Raw genomic sequence first — 19996 nt, forward strand, 5'->3', positions numbered from 1 at the left:
TGCTGCAGTGTTCTGGACCCTCTGCAGACGACTAGTTAGTTTGTCAGATATACCACAGAGCAGGGCGTTACCATAATCCAACCGAGAGGTAACAAGTGAATGCACCAACATCTTGCATGCATCTGCAGTTAAAAACTGTTGAATACAGCCGATGTTCCTAATCTGGTAGTAACAGGATTTGGCAATAGCGTTCGCTTGTTTCTCCATGTTCAGAGAACTGTCAAAGTATACCCCTAGGTTTTTAACAGCTCGAACAGTCTCAATAGTTCTGGCACCAACCTTGAGCTGGAGAGTCATTTTTTGCTGACACTTTGGGGAAAAGACGATTAGTTCCGTCTTTTCCTGATTAAGTTTAAGCATGTTGGCGTTCATCCAGATACTGAATTATGTCAGTTAATGTACCAAATAGAAAAATTACACATAAGTAAAGAGTATGAGCCTTATGAGCCTTATGCGCCATTGTTGTCGTTTGTTTCAGCTATTCGGAACTCGTGTGTGGTACATCTTGCTCATATTTCTGGAGTAGTTCCGAAAAGAGGATCACGACAGGGTGAACTCTAGCACGAGAAGGATACACGATGTTTTATTTTGCGTCATGTGATAAATATTACCCAATCAGACATGCTTTTTTTTATAGATGAGGTATACTAATATTGTTAGAATCATCAGAAATGTAATTAAAGATTTACTTTCATGCATCATCCTTTATGGAATACTATCACTAATATTACTTACATTGTCTATATGGAACACTTCTAATGCCTTATCACACTTATGTTTATCAAGCTATTGTATTTACACACACAAATATATATAATATCAATACTAAATACATTACCAAAAATACAAGTTAGAAAACTTCCAAAATGCAAATGATTAACCAAATTGTTCTAATGTTCCATGTTCCAACCCTAAAAGAAGGAATATTAATTTATGTTGAATTACAAGTGTGCAACCTACCAGAAGATCGTCAGCAACTCTGTTGTATATTTTGACGTAGGGGCGTAACACGTCAAAGTGAAAAGCCAGCGTGAGGAGTCGCCTGTTCCTCTCCCACTTCTTACCGTTACTAACCAGGAGGCCTTCACCTGGTGGAAGGGACAAATCAAATTGATTAAAGAAACGAAAATAAAATTGGTAATCTCAAAATAACAGCAACGTGGGTTTTTTCGAAAAAAATGAAAGACATTATCTAATAACATGGTAAATGTAAATATTGTATGTTATCAATCAACTGTTATTTTACTTTTAAATTATGACCTTTTCTTTAGACTTTTGATTTTGCAGTTTGGATCGAAATGTATTACTTCAGGCGTGCGTTGCCTAAATTCTGTTTCAGAATACTTTATACTTTATAAATGTTTTAATGTTAATGAAGGTTTTGACACAAGGTATGCCAAGCATCAAACGTGATTATCTGATAGAATTATTGAGTGGCCTCTCATGAATATTCAAAGCTAATTGATCAAAGGTTCTGGTAGTTGACCGATTTTTATTGCATGAAGCCATGGTATTGGAAGGCATGACGTAACTGTTTTAATACATTAATATCAAGAATATCAAACACACAATACTTAACTTTATTGACGCAATTAAACATGCTGAGAGGTTTTTTCCCCGACAGAGGTCAAATACATATTCAAACAGGAATGTTTGACAACTTTCTGTGTAAAACTCTGCCAAAAAGCTGTCCAGATTTGTCGGCATTAGCGAAGAAAAAATAAACCTTTTACCGCTTTGACAACTGATGACACGTAAATGAAAATGCAATAAATGACAACTCTTGAAATTGATGAACTTTTGGAAACTTGTAACATGGCGGTCACGTGACCATGCGTTAATACATTACGTGACTAAACAAACAAACCTATTTCACGGTTACATTATAATGCATCCGTTATTATAACTTTTAATGCAATGCAACGATTTCGTAAGGAGAAATTGGAAAATAACAGAAAAGAAAGTTGATTTCGCGATGACATTTTGCTATTAAAACGTGAAGAATTATTTAAATGGTAGCAAATTAATAAAACAAAACAAAAACAGAAAATCAAAATACACTTTTTGCAATGGCAAAAGCAGGTAAATATTGTTCCCTCAAAAAGAACTAATCTAACAGTCCTTCCAATGGCCTACATTAGTTGCTTCAGTAGGAGACAATCTCTCACCTATCCAAGGCACTATCTGCTGGTAGATGGACATTCTGTCTCGTGGTTTGGGTTCGGAGGACTTGAATATGACTCGTGTGGTGTCCGGGTGAACACACATGAAAATAGGACTAAAGAACAATCGCCAAAAAACAACAACCCGCGGTTTGGACTTATCCAGCACTTCAAACATCAGCTTGTGGAACTCCTTGAAATTTTTAAACTGAAAACGAAGAAATGATGATTCAAATACGAACAGCGCAAAGAATAAATTAACTCTTTACAATCACACTATACAAGATTGGTTAATAGTTAAATTTCTTGTTTATTGTTTCTTCGAAACCTCCATTTTGGATAATCAAATTGCTACGAGATGGAACCTTTCATAGTGCTTATGCCCTACATAATTATTTATATACAAAAGCAAATAACAATGTTTGGATCATCAAGGAGTATTCTCTAAATTGAAACAATATGTAAATCGTTCCATGAACCTGAATATGGATTTGACATATTTCTAATTTGATACAATAGAAGCTTCTACAGTTAAGACAATACTTAGAAATGATAAAAGTGTATATTTGTTAACAAATTCACATCTTTAATGTTCTCTTGTTTTTTTCATCTATGAAACATATTTCAAGGAAAGGTGTTTACAGAAGCAATTTATTGATACTTAAAGCATAGTCATACTAAAAAAAATATCAGGTTTACAAGTTTTTGACAGTGGTAAAAAGTCTCCTGTATGTGTTAGGCCAGAACCAAAGTACTGGGCCAACGAGGGCCTTCGTTATATACTTACATTGTGTAGGTTACCCCAGAACCAGTGAGTCGGTCCGATAGGGGTCACTACCTTAGAAATGGCACACACCCGTCGGTACCACAGCAGGAAGTTGACGACCTTCCAAATGATGAAGGCGAGAACAGCCGCCTCTACCACCTGTAGGACTGTACCCATTGTAGACCTCGGTAACGTGACACCTGGGAAAACAGACCACTGAGACTATGACAACTTAACATATATAGCCGTGATTGTAACATGCGCAAACATATATATATATGTGTCACCCTTATAATTTGTAACACTCTTTCTGATTGGATACCTGATATCTGATTGGAAATATTGCCGAAAAGGTGTCCGGTAGGGGCTATTTTGAGAAGCTGTCAAGTTTATGTCAAACTCATAAAATGACTTAAAATTTGGCAGTAAAAAACAGTTATAAAAGATTGTCAGGGTGACAAATTCGTTATCTCTGGGTAAGGAGGGGTCTACGGGCTCATAGACCGCTTTGGTCTTTATAGACCCTTCGCCTTCGGCTCGGGGTGTATGACCCCGCAGACCCGTCCTAACCCAGAGATAACTAATAATATACATGAGTATACTATTATAAACAATATTTTTATTCACGTCTCTCATTTCTACACGAATGCATATCTTTTGGAAAGAGAAAAGGGCTCTCTACCAAAAAGAAGTGACTATTTCATAATAAAAATGAAACAAGTCTAGAATGTTTGAAAAACAAATTATGGCGTTTTTTTACCTTCATAACATATATAATCATTAATATACAAATGTACGTATGGGGTGTTATACCATTGTATTTTAGTCGTTTGAATTGTTCTCTTTCTTGTTTAGATTTATTTATAAGGGTGTTCGGCCTTGGTCGGTGATATATATCGTGGTTTATTTATCATTTAAACCTTTTAATCTGTTCGTGCTTTCGAAATATTGAGTTCTCGATAATCTTGTTTTTAATATTTTTTCAGCATATGGACATCGAGTCCAATCCTGGCCCGGGGCGTGGAGAGCTTTCAATATTTCACATTAATATACGAAGTGTTAGGAATAAATTGGACTACATAGAGGATATATCTGGTGAATATGATATTATATGCTTAACTGAAACTCATTTAGATGATCAGGTCTCTACAGATGACTTACTTATAACTGGTTTGCATGTACCTTTTCGACAATCAATCATATCTTAAAAGTTGACCGTTTGCTGGAATTAGAATATCCAGGTGATGAGATTATTTGGTTAAAAGTCACTCTACCAATTTTTGAATTAGTTATTGGTTCGGCCTACAGACCTGAAAATTCTGTTTTACCTTTTTGGGAAAATTTACGTCTGTCTTTCAACCTTCCACTAGATTTTTCACTAAATGTTACAATCACGGGAGATTTTAATGCCGACTTATTAAATGCATCTAGTAACCATGTTTTTCTTGATATTATTAATTCCTTTATTATTTCAAATGTTATCAATGAACCAACTCGTATTGGATCGACTCGATCTAGTCTACTTGATCCTATACTTTTAACCGATTATCTTTCCTGTATTGATTCTTCTGTTATAACCAAAGACAAATCATTGAGTGACCATGACGGTTGTATTGCTTGCATTGATATTCTCTGTATTTCAGAGGCACCAGAGAGTATTTTTGAATAATTCTGTCTCCGACTTAAGTTTCATTGAAAAGGTGTTCCTCAGGGTTCGATTTTTGGACCTCTTTTGTTTCTTATCTATATTTCAACCTCTCGTCTTTTTGCAGACGATACTTCATCCTCTTCATGTCTAGAAACCAAAACGGTTATGAAATATGAATAGAGATCTCGAGTCTCTTAATGCATGGTCCCAAACTTGGTTAGTAACATTCAATCCAGACACAATGAGGTCATTTTGTTTCAGACTTGTTTGAAATTGATGAAGAATTACAATTAGAATTTAATGGCGAATTTTTAAATTTTACTGATCATCATAAACATTTAGGTGTAATTTTTAATTCAAATGCAAAATGGGGGGATCATATTTGTGAAATATATACTTCAGTTATGAAAAAAAGTCAACGTCTTACGTAGACTAAAACACTTATCAAATCGAAATAATCTTTTAAAGATTTATAAATCATTTATTTTACAGAAATGTTAAAGAAAGCCCTTATAGAAGCTTCTCGTATTATAACTGGTCTTCCTTCATATGCCCGAATTGAAGACTAACTTTTTGAAACTGGTCTAGAAACTCTTTCGAATAGAAGAAAACGCAAGAAACTCCAACTTTTGTTTAAAATGCACAACAAACTAACTCCTGACTATTTAAATTCTCTATTGCCATCTTCAGTTGCAGAAAATAACCGTTACACCCCTGGAAACAATAATGATAATAGAGTTCTTCCTTTCAGGCTTTCTCTAACAAATTCATCTTTTATCCCTTCAACTCTTCGCGGTTGGAATTCATTGGACCTTTCAGTACGATAATTGACTTCGTTACATTCTTTCAAAAGCTCGTTAACTTCAAATTTTCAATCTCCTCCACCAATCTACCTAGGTTTCGGTGAACGTTAACTGAACATTTTGCACACCAAACTTAGATATCAGTGTAGGATCTTTTTAGAGTAAATCTGGTGATAGTCCAGTTTGTTATTTTGGCCTCTCTGTGAAAATGCCTTCCACTTTTTTTGTGAGTGCTTACTTTTTACAAATGTAACAATGAAAGACACACCCTGCTCCAAACTTTGAACGCCTTGCATGATGATTTTAATTCAGAATTACTTTTGTTTGGTAATAGTCAACTTCCTGTAGAAAACAATATAAGTATCTTTAGACATGTGCATCATAACATCACATCCAGCAATAGGTTTTGATAGTTATAATTATTTTTTTATTTTTCATTATGTGTAAGTTGTTATATGTGTTTATGAAATTGCATTTAAGTTATTTTGCCTGATTTCTTTGCTACATTGATTCCGTTCATTTATAAATTTCTACCAGGATGCATGTCAAGTAATTTGTATAATTCATAGTTTATTCAATGCGGATCGATTTCACAGTTTACACGTTTACTTTTCTAGGTAACACCCCCTCCATCACCCCCACCCCCTCCCACCCCACCTTTCCTTCTCCACTACCAGAGGTTATATAAGGGATTTTAGAGGGTTAACTTGGGAGTTAGGGAGAAAGAGATGGGAGTTTTGGGTGGTTAGATGAAGGCATGTAGGTGGAAGGGTCGTTCCGATAGTTTGTTGTTCGTGTTACATGTGTGAAATGGCCTATGTCACTGTTTGCGTTTGCTTGTTGTAAATATTCTGTCCATGTAAATACACTGTTAATTGTTATTCTGTGTCCGGTAAAACAAAACAAGTGCTCCCATATCGAACCTGGGTTGCAAACGGAGGAACGAGCCGGTTGCTGTTTGGTTCTTAACAAACTGGGACCGCCGCGCTCCTTTCACAAATTTATAAGTATTAATATAAATATTAAAATAAATTTCATATTTTTGTTGATTGTTATTTTCGATACGTTTATCATACATTTAAGATATGAAAACAATATTACATAACAAAGTAGGTGATGAGTGCGGATAGTCGCTGGTGATAGACAGACAACCAACACCTACACAATATCTAATATATACACATGGAGTATTACGGAAAGCTTAACTTGTCGTTGACAATACAATATCGCGACCATATTTTTGAATTGAAGGAATAATTTATGTTTTAATCGAAGTCGGTTTGAATCTGTGATTTAAATGTGTATTATTATATAATAAAAACGCATGTCTTACTTTACAACTCCGAGTATGTACCGATATAATTAGAATAATGTATATGTTGTGTCGTTTATAAACAGGTAATGACAGCTATGCTGCTTAAGCACACCAGCATTGACATATTAAATATGAATATGACTGTAAAGTTAATATAACTTTATTGAATAACTTACCTTTGAAATGCTCTGAGAGTGTTGTAGGTGAATTCGGCCTAGCCAGGAAGGTTTATCTTTATCACCCGTAAAACTTGATAGCATACACATTACAGGTTAGCTAGGACATGACTATGGACTTCAGACTCAACAACCTAGAAAAAAGTGTATGGTCGTACTGTTGCAGATCCAATCTCGCGACCACAGGGACCTGCTAATTTGTTACAGCTATATTTGGACCTAAACTAAAATGACATCCCCAATGATGATAATATACGAGAAAGGGCTCGTATATTATCATCATTGGAGTGGCATTTTGATCGAAAATTTATCTAAACCCCCCAAACGTGTAAAATTTGTCTAAACACTTTAGTTTACGTTCAAATATAGATGTAACAAATTTGCAGGCCCCTGTGCTCACGACGTACGCCCGCTACGTGCTGGTTTTTAGAAATGGTGGTATTTTAAGAAACAATGAAAATTGGACATATAACGGATGTCCTTTGGAAATCGTAAATGAATTTAATTATCTAGGTATGTTGTTAAATTACAACGGCACTTTCAGAAAAACACAGCAAAAAATAGCAGATCAAGGAAGGAAAGCTTTATTTTCAGTTATGAATGTATGTCGTAATAATTATTTTAATATTGAAACCCAACTATCAGTATTTGATACATATGTAAACAGTATTTTGTGTTACGGTTCAGAAATATGGGGTTTTCATAAAGCCCCGGATGTTGAAAAAATACATATTATGTTTTGTAAAAAATTACTCGGTGTGCGTAAAAATACTTGTAATGCTATGGTCTATTTAGAGCTTGGTAGATATCCATTATCACTGCTGAGGAAATTCAGAATTTTTAAGTATTGGATAAAGATTATAAATACTGATAATTGCATTTTAAAATCATGTTATGAAGACATGTTAGTGCGTAACGACAAATGGGTAATTAATATCAAGAATGAATTATATAGAATAGGTCTAGGTTACATATGGCAAACAGATAACATTGATAATAGCTGTTTGATTATAATTAAAGAAAGACTTTTAGATATTTATAGACAAGATTGTATAGAACAAATTAGAACATCATCAAAAGGATTTTTTTATACATGTCTTAACAAAGAAGTTGGTATACAGGGTTATTTAAGAAAATCGTTTATGAAAGGTTACTTAAAAGAAATAACAAAAATTCGGCTTTCAGCCCATAATTTAAATGTAGAGAAAGGTCGTTATCAAAATATTCCGCGACTTTTAAGAATCTGTACCGCTTGTGATATAGATGATGTCGAAGATGAATTTCATTTTATTCTTAAATGCCCCTGTTATTCTGATTTACGTGAGAAATTTTTAAAAAAGTACTATTGTAAAAAACCGAGCATGTTTAAATTAATTCAGTTATTTAACGGACAAAACACAAATGAATTAGCAAAATTGGCCAAATACATTAAAGCTGCAAATTCAAGAAGAGCTTTATTAACATAAGTAGTTATGCTCTCCGAGTGTTTTGTCTCGTCTGTGTATTTATTAGTATTTTCGATATTTGTCAATGTTATGAGAAAGTATATATATATATATATATATATCATGTATATGTGTTACACTGATGAGTCGCAAGACTCAAAGTTAATAAAGAACTTGAACTTGAACTTGAATAAGTCCAACTGACAATTTGATATATTTTGGTCCTGGAGATCTCAAACGTATTTAGGATCGATATCGATGATCAAATTAAAAGTGTGCGATACGGGTATACTTGCTCTTTACTAGTCTAGCTCCCTGTAAAAATATCTTTTACAACGTTTTGTGTTACTTATTTACAAGTGTTGGTAGCAAGTTTGTGAGAGCACAACTTTCCAAATTTATCGCATCCACTATTTTACAAATCCTCGGTACACCAGGGGTTAAGCTCACTTACGCTCTATACACCCCTGGAATATGTCGTATCAAAATTGTAGGCACAAAGATAGCAGTTTGTGTTAGAGTTAAGGTTATATGCAACCAGTTACCTAACCCATTATACCTGTGATTTGTGTTATAGAGTTAAGGTCATATGCTACCTAACACATTATACCTGTGATTTGTGTTAGAGTTAAGGTAATATGCTACCTTACACAATATACATGTATTTTGTATAAGAGTTAAGTCCTATGCTACCGTACACATTATACATGTATTTTGTATAAAGAGTTAAGGTAATATACTTCCTTCCATATTATACCTGTGATTTGTGTTGGAGTTAATGTTATATGCTACCTAACACATTATATATTGTACCTGTATTTTGTGTTCGAGTTAAGGTTATATGCTACTTAACACATTACATGTGTGACTTGTGTTAGAGTTAAGGTTATATGCTACCTAACACATTATACCTGTGATTTGTGTTAGAGTTAAGGTAATATGCTACCTTACACATTATACCTGTGATTTGTGTTAGAGTTAAGGTAATATGCTACCTTACACATTATACATGTATTTTGTATAAGAGTTAAGTAATATGCTACCGTACACATTATACATGTATTTTGTATAAAGAGTTAAGGTAATATACTACCTTACATATTATACCTGTGATTTGTGTTGGAGTTAAGGTTATATGCTACCTAACACATTATACATTGTACCTGTATTTTGTGTTCGAGTTAAGGTTATATGCTACCTAACACATTACATGTGTGACTTGTGTTAGAGTTAAGGTTATATGCTACCTAACACATTATACCTATGATTTGTGTAAGAGTTAAGGTAATTTTCTTCTTACACACCATATCTATGACTTGTGTTAGAGATCTAGGTTAAATGCTACCTTACACGTTATATATGAGATTTGTGTTAGAGTTAAGGTTATATGCTACCTTACACATTACATGTGTGACTTGTGTTAGAGTTAAGGTTATATGCTACCTTACACATTATACATGATATTTGTGTTAGAGTTAAAGATATATACTACCTTACACATTATACATGAGATTTGTGTTAGAGTTAAGGTTATATGCTACCTTACACTTGATACATGAGATTTGTGTAAGAGTTAAGGATATATTTCTACCTTACACATTATACATGAGATTTGTTTAAGAGTTAAGGTTATATGCTACCTTATACATTATACATGAGATTTGTGTAATAGTTAAGGTTATATGCTACCTTATACATTATACCTGTGACTTGTGTTAGAGTTAAGGTTGTATGCTACCTTATACATCATATCTGTGACTTGTGTTATAGTTAAGGTTATATGCTACCTTACACATTATACATGAGATTTGTTTAAGTGTTAAGGTTATATGCTACCTTATACATTATACATGAGATTTGTGTAATAGTTAAGGTTATATGCTACCTTATACATTATATTTGTGATTTGTGTTAGAGTTAAGGTTATATACTACCTTACACATTATAAATGAGATTTGTGATATATACTACAGGTACAGATGACAGTGAAGTCGCAGATATCTTTAAGGAAAACAAAGGAACGCAAAAACAATGTTATACACGTGGCATTACTCTGAAATATTTTTTTGATATTTTGGAATGGGTCAGTCACATGTATGTTTGCAGTTTCAAAATGAACGAGACAGAATCGGGTTGTGTTTTTTGTTTTTATTTACATTGAGCAGTATGCCACATCACGTTACATAGCTTGCTATAAACACGGACTGTGATGTTGAATTAGACATTTCTAAGCTCACATAAAACTCTGATTGACAATTGAAACTTTCGATGATATTCCTATAAATACACTTGATTTGTAATAGATTTTCATTCACGCAAATTAAGGATTCGTGTACCGCTGCCAAAATATGTACTTATCCACTAGAAACTCATTTTGTCGGCATAACTATAGCTTTTCAATTCTGAAAAGAAAACCATGCCTTGCTTGACTATTATGAAAAATGATAGAGAAGAAATAAATAAAAAAATAACCAATAATAGTGCACTGATTGTAAAAATGCAGAAGGACTAGACTGGGATTCGAACCCTGCACTTCAGATCGATACACTACCCTCTTCCCAACTGTGCTACAGTTATGTTTAAAACGAAATTCAAGGGAAGGTTACTGCTTGTACAAAAACCCGCAATGCAGTGGGACAGGGATCCTTAGTTAAAACATCGTTTTACTATGCAAATTTAAATAAAATATAGATAGCGGGTCAGAGTCAAGGTGTGTCTAATTTATTCTCAACAACGTCTCAGTAGTTTTTTTTTATCACATTACAACGCGTTCGTTTACGATGAAGTACAGTACATACAGAAACCGTCGAGGTCAAGGGCCAACCGGAAGTTGGTTTGAGTGACTCGATTTGAGAATATGTACCACTTACCTACCATCACTAACAAAAACAAGCAACAAGAGAAAATACGTACATATGTAGATGATCTTCTGCCGATAGAAAGGTGAGTGCTGTATCGCCACGAGGTCCGTGTTATCGGGGATGAAACTACATCTCTGCTTCGAGTATATTTGTTTCATCACCTACGCATAGTGTTACAGTACCAAACTTCTGTCATAATCAGAAAATTACCTAACGTACATCTGACCAATGGACCTGACTTATGTTCAATCTCGTTTTAGATGAAACCAATTTAAGATGAAACTCAATTTTATCGCAATGATAAGAAGCACAATTGTACAACGTTTGTGAATCGGCTTTCGTACTTTGTCTGTTGCCTGCTATACAGCTGTGATAGTCATCACATTCTTGTCTTCACTGTCCGAACCATGATAACAAGATGATATCGCGCCTTGTAGTAAATAGTCTTGTCGAGTGAATCTGAATTGTAGATGATTATATTCCAATAATATCATTTCTGGTATTTGTATTCGTATTGGATGATGGACTTAACTAATACTGCAAATGTGAAAGGAAAATGACCAGAGCGGCTAATAGGTCAAGATATGTGCTTTCGGCAATGAGATAATGTGCGTATCCCCGTCTAGAAATAGAAACATCCATTTCAACTTACATGTAACTTAAAACTTTTGTTGATTTGCCTGGTCAGAAAATCTCGTGAACTGATCAGCTCACTCGAGCTGGTAATAGGAAACACCCGCGGGAGATACAACCATCAGCAGCGCGCGAACGATTTACGTATTTAATCAACATCCGGCCTACACTATGTATGTATACAATCTGTTGGTGCCGTACTTCATAGTTTATTGCTGCCTGCCGGATTGGTCATCGCAGTGGTCAATGCTTCACCACGAGGAACACATGGCAACCTCTCCGGACATCTATAACTCTTCGTCCACTAACTCTACCTTAGCGATCGGGGACCCGGCTATACCATGGGAAAGGATTGTCATTGGGATTTTTATGTATATTATTATTCTTATTACAATTTTTGGAAATGTACTGGTACTTACGGCCGTGGCTAGGAATAAACATCTTCAGACTGTGTTCAATTTCTACGTGATCAATTTGGCCGTGACGGATATGTTGGTCGCGGTGACCGCTATGATTTCATATACCACAGAGGTTATTCTGGGATATTGGCCGTTTGGGGAATTCTGGTGTGGAGTGTGGATTTTTGTCGACTATGGGATGACGTTTGCGTCCGTTTTTACACTACTGGTGATTTCAATAGACAGGTTTTGGTCAGTAACTTGGACTGTCCACTACAGAGCGCACCATAATACCGACAAGTGTGTCCGGCTCATCATAGCGGTTTGGTAAGTGACGTTATCTAAGCCTACCTTGTCAATTTGACGATTATGGTATTGTATTGCAAAATAGTCCAATTTTATTGCAGTATACTATGAAATCACTCATTTTCGTGGGGTTTTCGTGGGTAATCTCCTTCATCGAATGCATGGGTCCACGATGTAATTACAAGTTTGACATAAAGCTATTCTCCATTTAAGTGGGTACTCGTAATCCACGAGTTCATGTACCAACGATATGATGTTTGGTGGAGATATCACGAAATGTGGGCCCCACGAAAATAAAGCGTGTCAAGTTATACATTTCAACAAGTACATGTCAAGTTGACGAATGTCTTATAGCTGTTCGAACAGATCTACATTTATAGGCCAGGTGTGACCAAGGTGACGCACACCTGTTGCACAGGTGAGATGACTTGGGGCATCACGGCCTGTTATTATATCCCAGGATCCCTTGCGACATCTCCATAACCGACTCAGCTTAATTTAACAACAGTGTTGTCAATCAAACATCACATCACACAGACGATGCATCATGTGATATTTTTGGCTGATTTCGCCTATTTTGCATCAACATGCATTGTTCTTTTATCAATTACTACGCTGGATTATTTTTGCGGAAATATCTTAAGTAAGCAGTCATGTACATGTACATGTATATGATCCGCTGTGTACTACTGGTTTTCCACGTGATCTGATATTAAAAATCTAAAATCACGATGAAACAAAATGTGAAGATGCAATAAATAATGATTTTCTGAAGTTGAATGATAAAGAAATCATGTCTTTAATAAGATATCTTCTTAAGTTTGATTTTTCTTACCTTTCCACGCGTATTTGTAAGCTGTGTTATTTTCCGCTCACGTTACCACCATATTTTACGGTAACGACAACAACACATATGTTACGATGACGATATAGGCCACGTGCTGTTTACAGAGCCCTGATAGGGATTCCTTGTGACGTTATAAAGTCTTAAGCAACTGCATTTCGAGTTATAGAAGAAACAAAATGTCCGCCTTGCTATCAGTATTCATTCTCGTGAGCCGGTTAACAACTACAGCCATCTCGCTTAGCAAATAGGGTTATATTTCAAAATTAACTCACCGTAATAGATATAACTGAATCATGTTAAATCATACTTCGTAAGATACCATCTCAAAAACAAATAAACTGAGTTTAAAGCAGCGCCCATTCTGAATTATTTTAACTAGTTCGAGCATTGCCCTGAAGTCCATGCCTGGCGTACGATAAACTTACCTTGTACGTACGGTAGCGGTAATCGTGAATCTCATTTTCGCTCTTTTTGTTTTATAAACATTGCGCTAAATCATGACTGCGCTAATTCAAGTGTCAAGCTGTATCGTACATTTATATTCTTTAGCATATATTGCGGTTGTGCCAATCCATCAAGGCGCTTATATAGCTGAAGCTCTATTCCGTCTTTGCGTAACGCAGAGTTATCTTCTCTTGGGAGCAGGTATTGATTGTTACGTCACTTTTTTGTGAGAGGAACGTCATCAATTTTTGAGAAAACGACGTAATTTTCTCGCACAAACCAATGCCGTAACAATCAATACCTGCTCCCAAGATAAGATAACTCTGCAATACGCAAAGACGGAATATTGCACTTAACAACTTTGACTATTAGACATTATTGATAAATCATTTGACATGAAATACATGTCCAAGTTTCCCATGAAGTAAATATTTGCAATTAAGTGCAGATTCTCCTTCCGCCTCGATTAACATGAGAGAGCCGTTAGAATCGAACAATTTGGGGACGTTAGGCTGTTCCAAAATTCGTGTTTGCGCTGACGACACAGACACTTCATTATCGAAAATATAAGGAAATTATGTATTTAGATCAATAACAACTAAATATTTAGAATGTAAACGTTAGGATTACACAGCGTTTTTCAATATCCATGCCGGTATGAACGCAAATCGGTTACATAAATATTTTCCATGAAACCGCCTAGCTGCGGTCATACCGGCATGAACGTTGAAAAAATGTCGTTCAATTCGTATAAGTATATACCACGAAATACACTCGGTTGATACAGTATATCCACTACATATCTCGGTACCAGACACGTGACATTGTTAATGAATGTCAACACAATATACGTAACTAATACATTCTTTAATCTTTTGACCATATGCCATTGTTATGAAAACCATCCTCTCTTTTGATATTAAACCACGATTGATGACCACGAGAATAATGAACAGACTGCATGAGGGATCAATCTTGACCAGTGGTCAGTGTTTATAAACACCGCGTGAGTCTGACTACAAGGTTAACCTTCACATGACTCTTAATATTCACAAACATCAAAATATCGTTATCGTAAATACAGAAAAAAATCAGGGGCACAGGAATCTGTTACTTAGATAAATCCCGTGGTAAATAGCATCACAGAAAAAAGTAAATACTCTTGGATTCTAATAGCCCGAGTTTCCTGTGGCCCGAACACCAGACATTTTGACAGATAGATGTCTGGTGTGGGGCCGGAGCGCACTATTATATGAAAACGTGGAATTCTCCGACACCGTTTGGAGAGTTTTGAGGTGCTGACAACAAAAATCGACTATGACACAACACATCCCTCACACATATCGATAAATGGATTATTTATTGATCCAAAGCTGCACTTATTATCACAAACAGCTGCTAAATTCCGTCAGTAGAGTTCTCAGTTTTCAAACGTTCAAAATTTCCCAACCGAGCGAACGTCATGGGAGTGACTATTCAACAAAAACAGACTGTCCGAAAATCTTCTAAACAAGAATGATATATTCTGTGTTCGGTCCGGATCAGTACGGTTCCTGCTAAAATGTGCGGGAATGCTTGACAAGTGGATACCAGACCCTGAATTGTAACTAGTGATATATTCGGGGGCGAGGAATTAAAACCAAGGAGGGAGGAATGTAGCAAAACTAGGCTGGGTCGATCCTCAGCGCCCAAGTGGCTCAGTTGTTAGAGCGTCTGTCTAAAGTTCAGAGAGTCCTGGATTCGAACTCCGGTCTAGCTCTGACCGTGCATTTCCCCGCTCCTGTTACACATGTGTACAAGGTGCGATGATCAAGAACTAGTTCGAGTTGAACTTGACATATATTCGAAACCAAGTCTTACTGTCACGGTATATATATAGGTACATGTATATGTATATCTTTTCTGCTCCCCTTCGTGACAATTAAAGACTTACGGCTTACTATTTGATTAGTTCCATACATCAATACCTTACCCTAATCTTGTATTTTGAAGATTATGAGAACACCTTTTTTGAGATCGTTATGCTCCCGTGCCATTCACTTTGATAGTTTAATTAAAACACAACTCTGAGATAGCAGGTTCTGCAGGATTCCGTAGCGGTTTCTAGATTAGTGAACTCGTGATCGGAACACCGATTCTGTCATGAGAAAACCCAGGAATGCAGAGTTGATACGGGGTATCAAAAGTGAGAACCTTGTATTTCGAAGTTGGTGGTGCCGGTGAAATCCAAGCGGTGACATTTAAGCAACCTTTTTATCTCGACTTTCTGTCTGCATGAATTTTGTATTTCGAAATGTCCGTCATCAAAAGTCTGTTTAAATATGATAGTATTGTTTGAAAATATTTGCTACCTAATGACAAAATACAAATGTACCAATCCACCACTGGTCACAAACGATAACCCTAATGTACCAATCCACCACTGGTCACAAACGATAACCCTAATGTACCAATCCACCACTGGTCACAAACGATAACCCTAATGTACCAATCCACCACTGGTCACAAACGATAACCCTAATGTACCAATCCACCACTGGTCACAAACGATAACCCTAATGTACCAATCCACCACTGGTCACAAACGATAACCCTAATGTACCAATCCACCACTGGTCACAAACGATAACCCTAATGTACCAATCCACCACTGGTCACAAACGATAACCCTAATGTACCAATCCACCACTGGTCACAAACGATAACCCTAATGTACCAATCCACCACTGGTCACAAACGATAACCCTAATGTCCTCTTCAGCACAAGCCAGGAAATAATTAATAAGATCAGACTTTAAACGAAATGAAACAGGTGAAGTTTAAGAGGATCAGACTTCAAACGAAATGAAACAGGTCGGTTTTCTTTTCAATTAGACATAAAAAACAAGCTATTTAAATGTTGTTAAACATGAAACAAGATTTTGATTTGAATGCATGACTGTTTGCAGGCCGGTCTCCGTGCCTAGTATTGTGTACTTTTTTAGATTAGTTTACAAGTCTCTTCTATTGAACATTAAACCTGTGTAGTCGTTACTCTAATTGCCTTAACCTATTTTACTGTATGCAATCTACGTTACATACTATACTATGGGTGTCTAAAATGTTTGTATTCCCACCCGGAAAGTGCTTAGGTAAGGCCTCCCACCTATATATTTGTTGGAGGGGAACTAACATGTACATAATATATACAACAACATTTGATATAGCACCCTATCTAACTAACATAGGCCACTCTAAAGCGCTTTACAGTACATGGAGATACAATGGATACAATTAGCATAGACATTAATCAATACAATTTTATGTAATGAATCGAGTTGTCATCTCCAAAATATTATAACCTCATGGCAGGGACACTTATTAATTAGATAAAAACAAATACTGTAAATGATGACCAGGTGCCTAAAATGTCCGTTTGTCCTTTTCAGGGTTTTGATGGTGGTCCTGTGGCTCCCTCCTTGTATTCTAGACCGGGTAAACAACTCCGTACCTTACGAATGCACCTGGGAACCATCCAAAAACAAGGAGTTCGTCATTGTCATAGCAACCATTGGCCATCATGGATCATTCGTCGTCATGTTGTTATGCTATATAAGAGTCTTTCTTGTTGTTCTAAACCGGAAGAAGGTTGGGGCGGTATATCATCATACTAGTCCAGAACTCGTGAGGAAAACAACGAATCTTGTTAAAATTTATGCAAAGTCAGATACAGACATAAATCTTTCAGATCAAGCGACTGAAAAAGCTCTGAAAGCATCATCGGCTGAAAAGGTTGGTGATCAAAAACTTGGACCGGAAATGACGACGAATTCAGCGTTTCCCTGGAAGAGTGACCCGTATCTCAGACCTGACTCGTGTAAAACGTTATTGGAAAAGAACGACAAGAAAGCATTTGTTTCTACCGTTACCATAACAACAGCAGCGTCCGGAGCACTGGAGACGGATAGTCATACAAGTGACCTTCCGTCTAAAAATGACCAGGAGAGACCACACATAAGGGACCGAGGTCATTCCAAGAAGAGGAAACAAAAAGAGGACAGAAAATACGAACGAAACGAAAGGAAAGTTTTCAAAACTCTAACCTACATTTTAGTCGGTTACGTTATCTGTTGGCTTCCGTTTCACATTGTGTTTGACGTCAGTTGTGCCATGCCGGAAGTAGTCCCGCCACTTGTTTTCAATATCACATTTTGGTTGTCGTACATGAATTCCACGATAAACCCATTCCTTTATAATTTTAGCAGTGCCGAATTTCGTGCCGCTTCTAAGGCTCTGCTATGCAGAAAACGTCGCACTTAAAAAAGCACTTTTTTGTATTGTGCATTTGCTGTGGTATCGTGGATTAACTGAAGATCGTGGTTCATAATCGTTGTATATGTATTTTTAACTCAGGGGAGATCATAAACACACAAAAATTCAAATGTAGAGGCACTTTGACAAAAGAACTATCATCTTTTACAGGAAGAAATCTTGAAGATGCCCAGTTTGTAGATTGATAGGTTAAACCGACTTGAAATTGTTGAGTTAGTATTACGTTGGATTATGTTGTGTTCGGCGATAAATCAGCCAATGGTATACTGTTGACATAGGGGATGGACACGATTGTGAGGTTGATTTTGATAATCAAATACGTATGAATTCGAATATCCTATGTATTTAGTCAAGCCACAATGACCTGTCGTGTTGAACTCTGGTTACCATATTCATAATAGGTGAGTTAATGTTCTTATAGGCGGAATATGCAGATCTATCATTAAAAAAAGTGATCAGCGATGTTACTGGTCGAACAGTTGTAACACTATGGGGCGTGCATAGTGTAAACTATATATAAATACCAATGCCAAATATAGATAATCCACGTACAGTTCAACGGGAAAGGTCAACGTGAAAGTTCAACTTGAAAGTTCAGCGTGAAAGGTCAACGTGAAAGTTCAGCGTGAAAGGTCGACAGGAAAGGTCAACGTGAAAGGTCATTTTGGTCTGACTATCACATTTAACTTGTTATGTATATATTTTAGTTTTATTGTGGTCGATATGATACAACGAATATGATTACAGCGAATATATGGATAATTGAATGTCTCAAGTTAAAACTCACATATTGTACCAAAAGATTAAGGAATTCTATCAACGAAATCGTTTATGAACTTGAAATTGCGAGAAATGTGTTATATACCTTGTTGTGATGACAGGTTTTGACCAAATTGCGCAATTCAGTGGAACCACCGAAACAAGGACATTTTGTTTTATTACTTACAAACGTGCGAAGAGTTTAACATTACTTCTGTTTTTCAGACAATGACACACTTGATATAAAAGTTTTAGAGTATATAAATAAGGGGAACCGTAATATAAATGTAAGACTGCATTGTGATAACAAACCATGGTGTGTGTTTTTATATCGGGTTCCTATAAATTGTGAGCTGAGATATGAAATAAAGGCGCACGTGCCCGGTGTTATACATGCACATTACTATATACGTACAGTTTAGTTTGTTTGTTGTCCCGTTCAGCCAGACCAAGCAGCCTTGGTTCTACTTCAAGCCGAGCCAGATGCTACCTAAATGAGTGATGATGTTTATACTGTAAACACGGATGACGTCACCACATTAAAACAGTACCATAAGAAGGATTAGCACGACATTCGGTGACACAGGGGAAGATGTTGCTTCACATTGTTCCTGGACATGAATTTAAATCAAATGGAGATTGTTTGTATACGATACAGAGGGACTTAGTTTGAGACAATAACCTGGTAATTACGATAACATCGTTATTATCATTACGTTACAATGTTTGTGTGCACTTTCAATATCAGAGGTCCCACGACACTCATTAACGACATTAGTACAACCATTATTACGCGCGCAGTGCCTCCGCTAGACCCATCTGTGGTCACATCGTAAACAGCGCCTCTACAGATCGATCGCGGGTGTTCATGACTGGCACATTTGTACTAAAGTGTTCGATTAAGCAGGTCATCAAATAGCCAACTCATTACTCGCATCAGATACAATCAACAGCGGAAGTGACATATACAAATGTAACGAGATGAATGCTTACACCGGAAGTAGATATAACGGGACTGGAAGTTGATCAATTTTGACACGATAAACTAATGAAATTATTTTTCACGAAGATACAGCTGCTGTGGTGTATGGTCTACAGTTTACATTCTAGTTTCATTATTAG

General features: G+C 36.2%; 2 protein-coding genes across 2 annotated transcripts in view; one reads left to right on the forward strand and one right to left on the reverse strand.

The window, feature by feature from the left end:
- The window catches only part of LOC110455480 (cytochrome P450 4A25-like), a 28208-nt gene extending 21237 nt beyond the window's left edge, over positions 1-6971 (reverse strand). Inside the window, exons 1-4 of the mRNA XM_021505644.1 lie at positions 6871-6971; positions 2950-3128; positions 2169-2370; positions 961-1088 (exon numbers count right to left, since the gene is read on the reverse strand). Of these exons, the coding sequence (XP_021361319.1) occupies positions 961-1088; positions 2169-2370; positions 2950-3105 (486 nt within the window). The 5' untranslated portion in view covers positions 3106-3128; positions 6871-6971. The remainder of the gene's footprint in view (positions 1-960; positions 1089-2168; positions 2371-2949; positions 3129-6870) is intronic.
- Positions 6972-11166: 4195 nt separating this feature from the next.
- On the forward strand, positions 11167-19242 carry LOC110455264 (5-hydroxytryptamine receptor-like). Its single transcript, XM_021505273.1, has 2 exons — positions 11167-11258; positions 17233-19242. The coding sequence occupies exons 1-2, from the start codon at positions 11173-11175 to the stop codon at positions 18101-18103; spliced, it is 957 nt and encodes a 318-aa protein (XP_021360948.1). The 5' UTR covers positions 11167-11172; the 3' UTR covers positions 18104-19242.
- Positions 19243-19996: the final 754 nt, after the last annotated feature.

The sequence above is a fragment of the Mizuhopecten yessoensis genome, unplaced genomic scaffold (genome assembly GCF_002113885.1).
Source record: "Mizuhopecten yessoensis strain PY_sf001 unplaced genomic scaffold, ASM211388v2 scaffold923, whole genome shotgun sequence".
In the NCBI taxonomy this organism is placed as follows: Eukaryota; Metazoa; Mollusca; class Bivalvia; order Pectinida; family Pectinidae; genus Mizuhopecten; species Mizuhopecten yessoensis.

What these genes read in the sequence shown, in the direction of transcription:
- LOC110455264 (XM_021505273.1), top strand. Translation starts at nt 11,173, where the DNA reads ATGTACCACTTACCTACCATCACTAACAAAAACAAGCAACAAGAGAAA. An exon ending in GATCTTCTGCCGATAGAAAG is followed by an intron (nt 11,259 to 17,232) that starts GTGAGTGCTGTA and finishes TGTCCTTTTCAG; the next exon opens with GGTTTTGATGGTGGTCCTGT.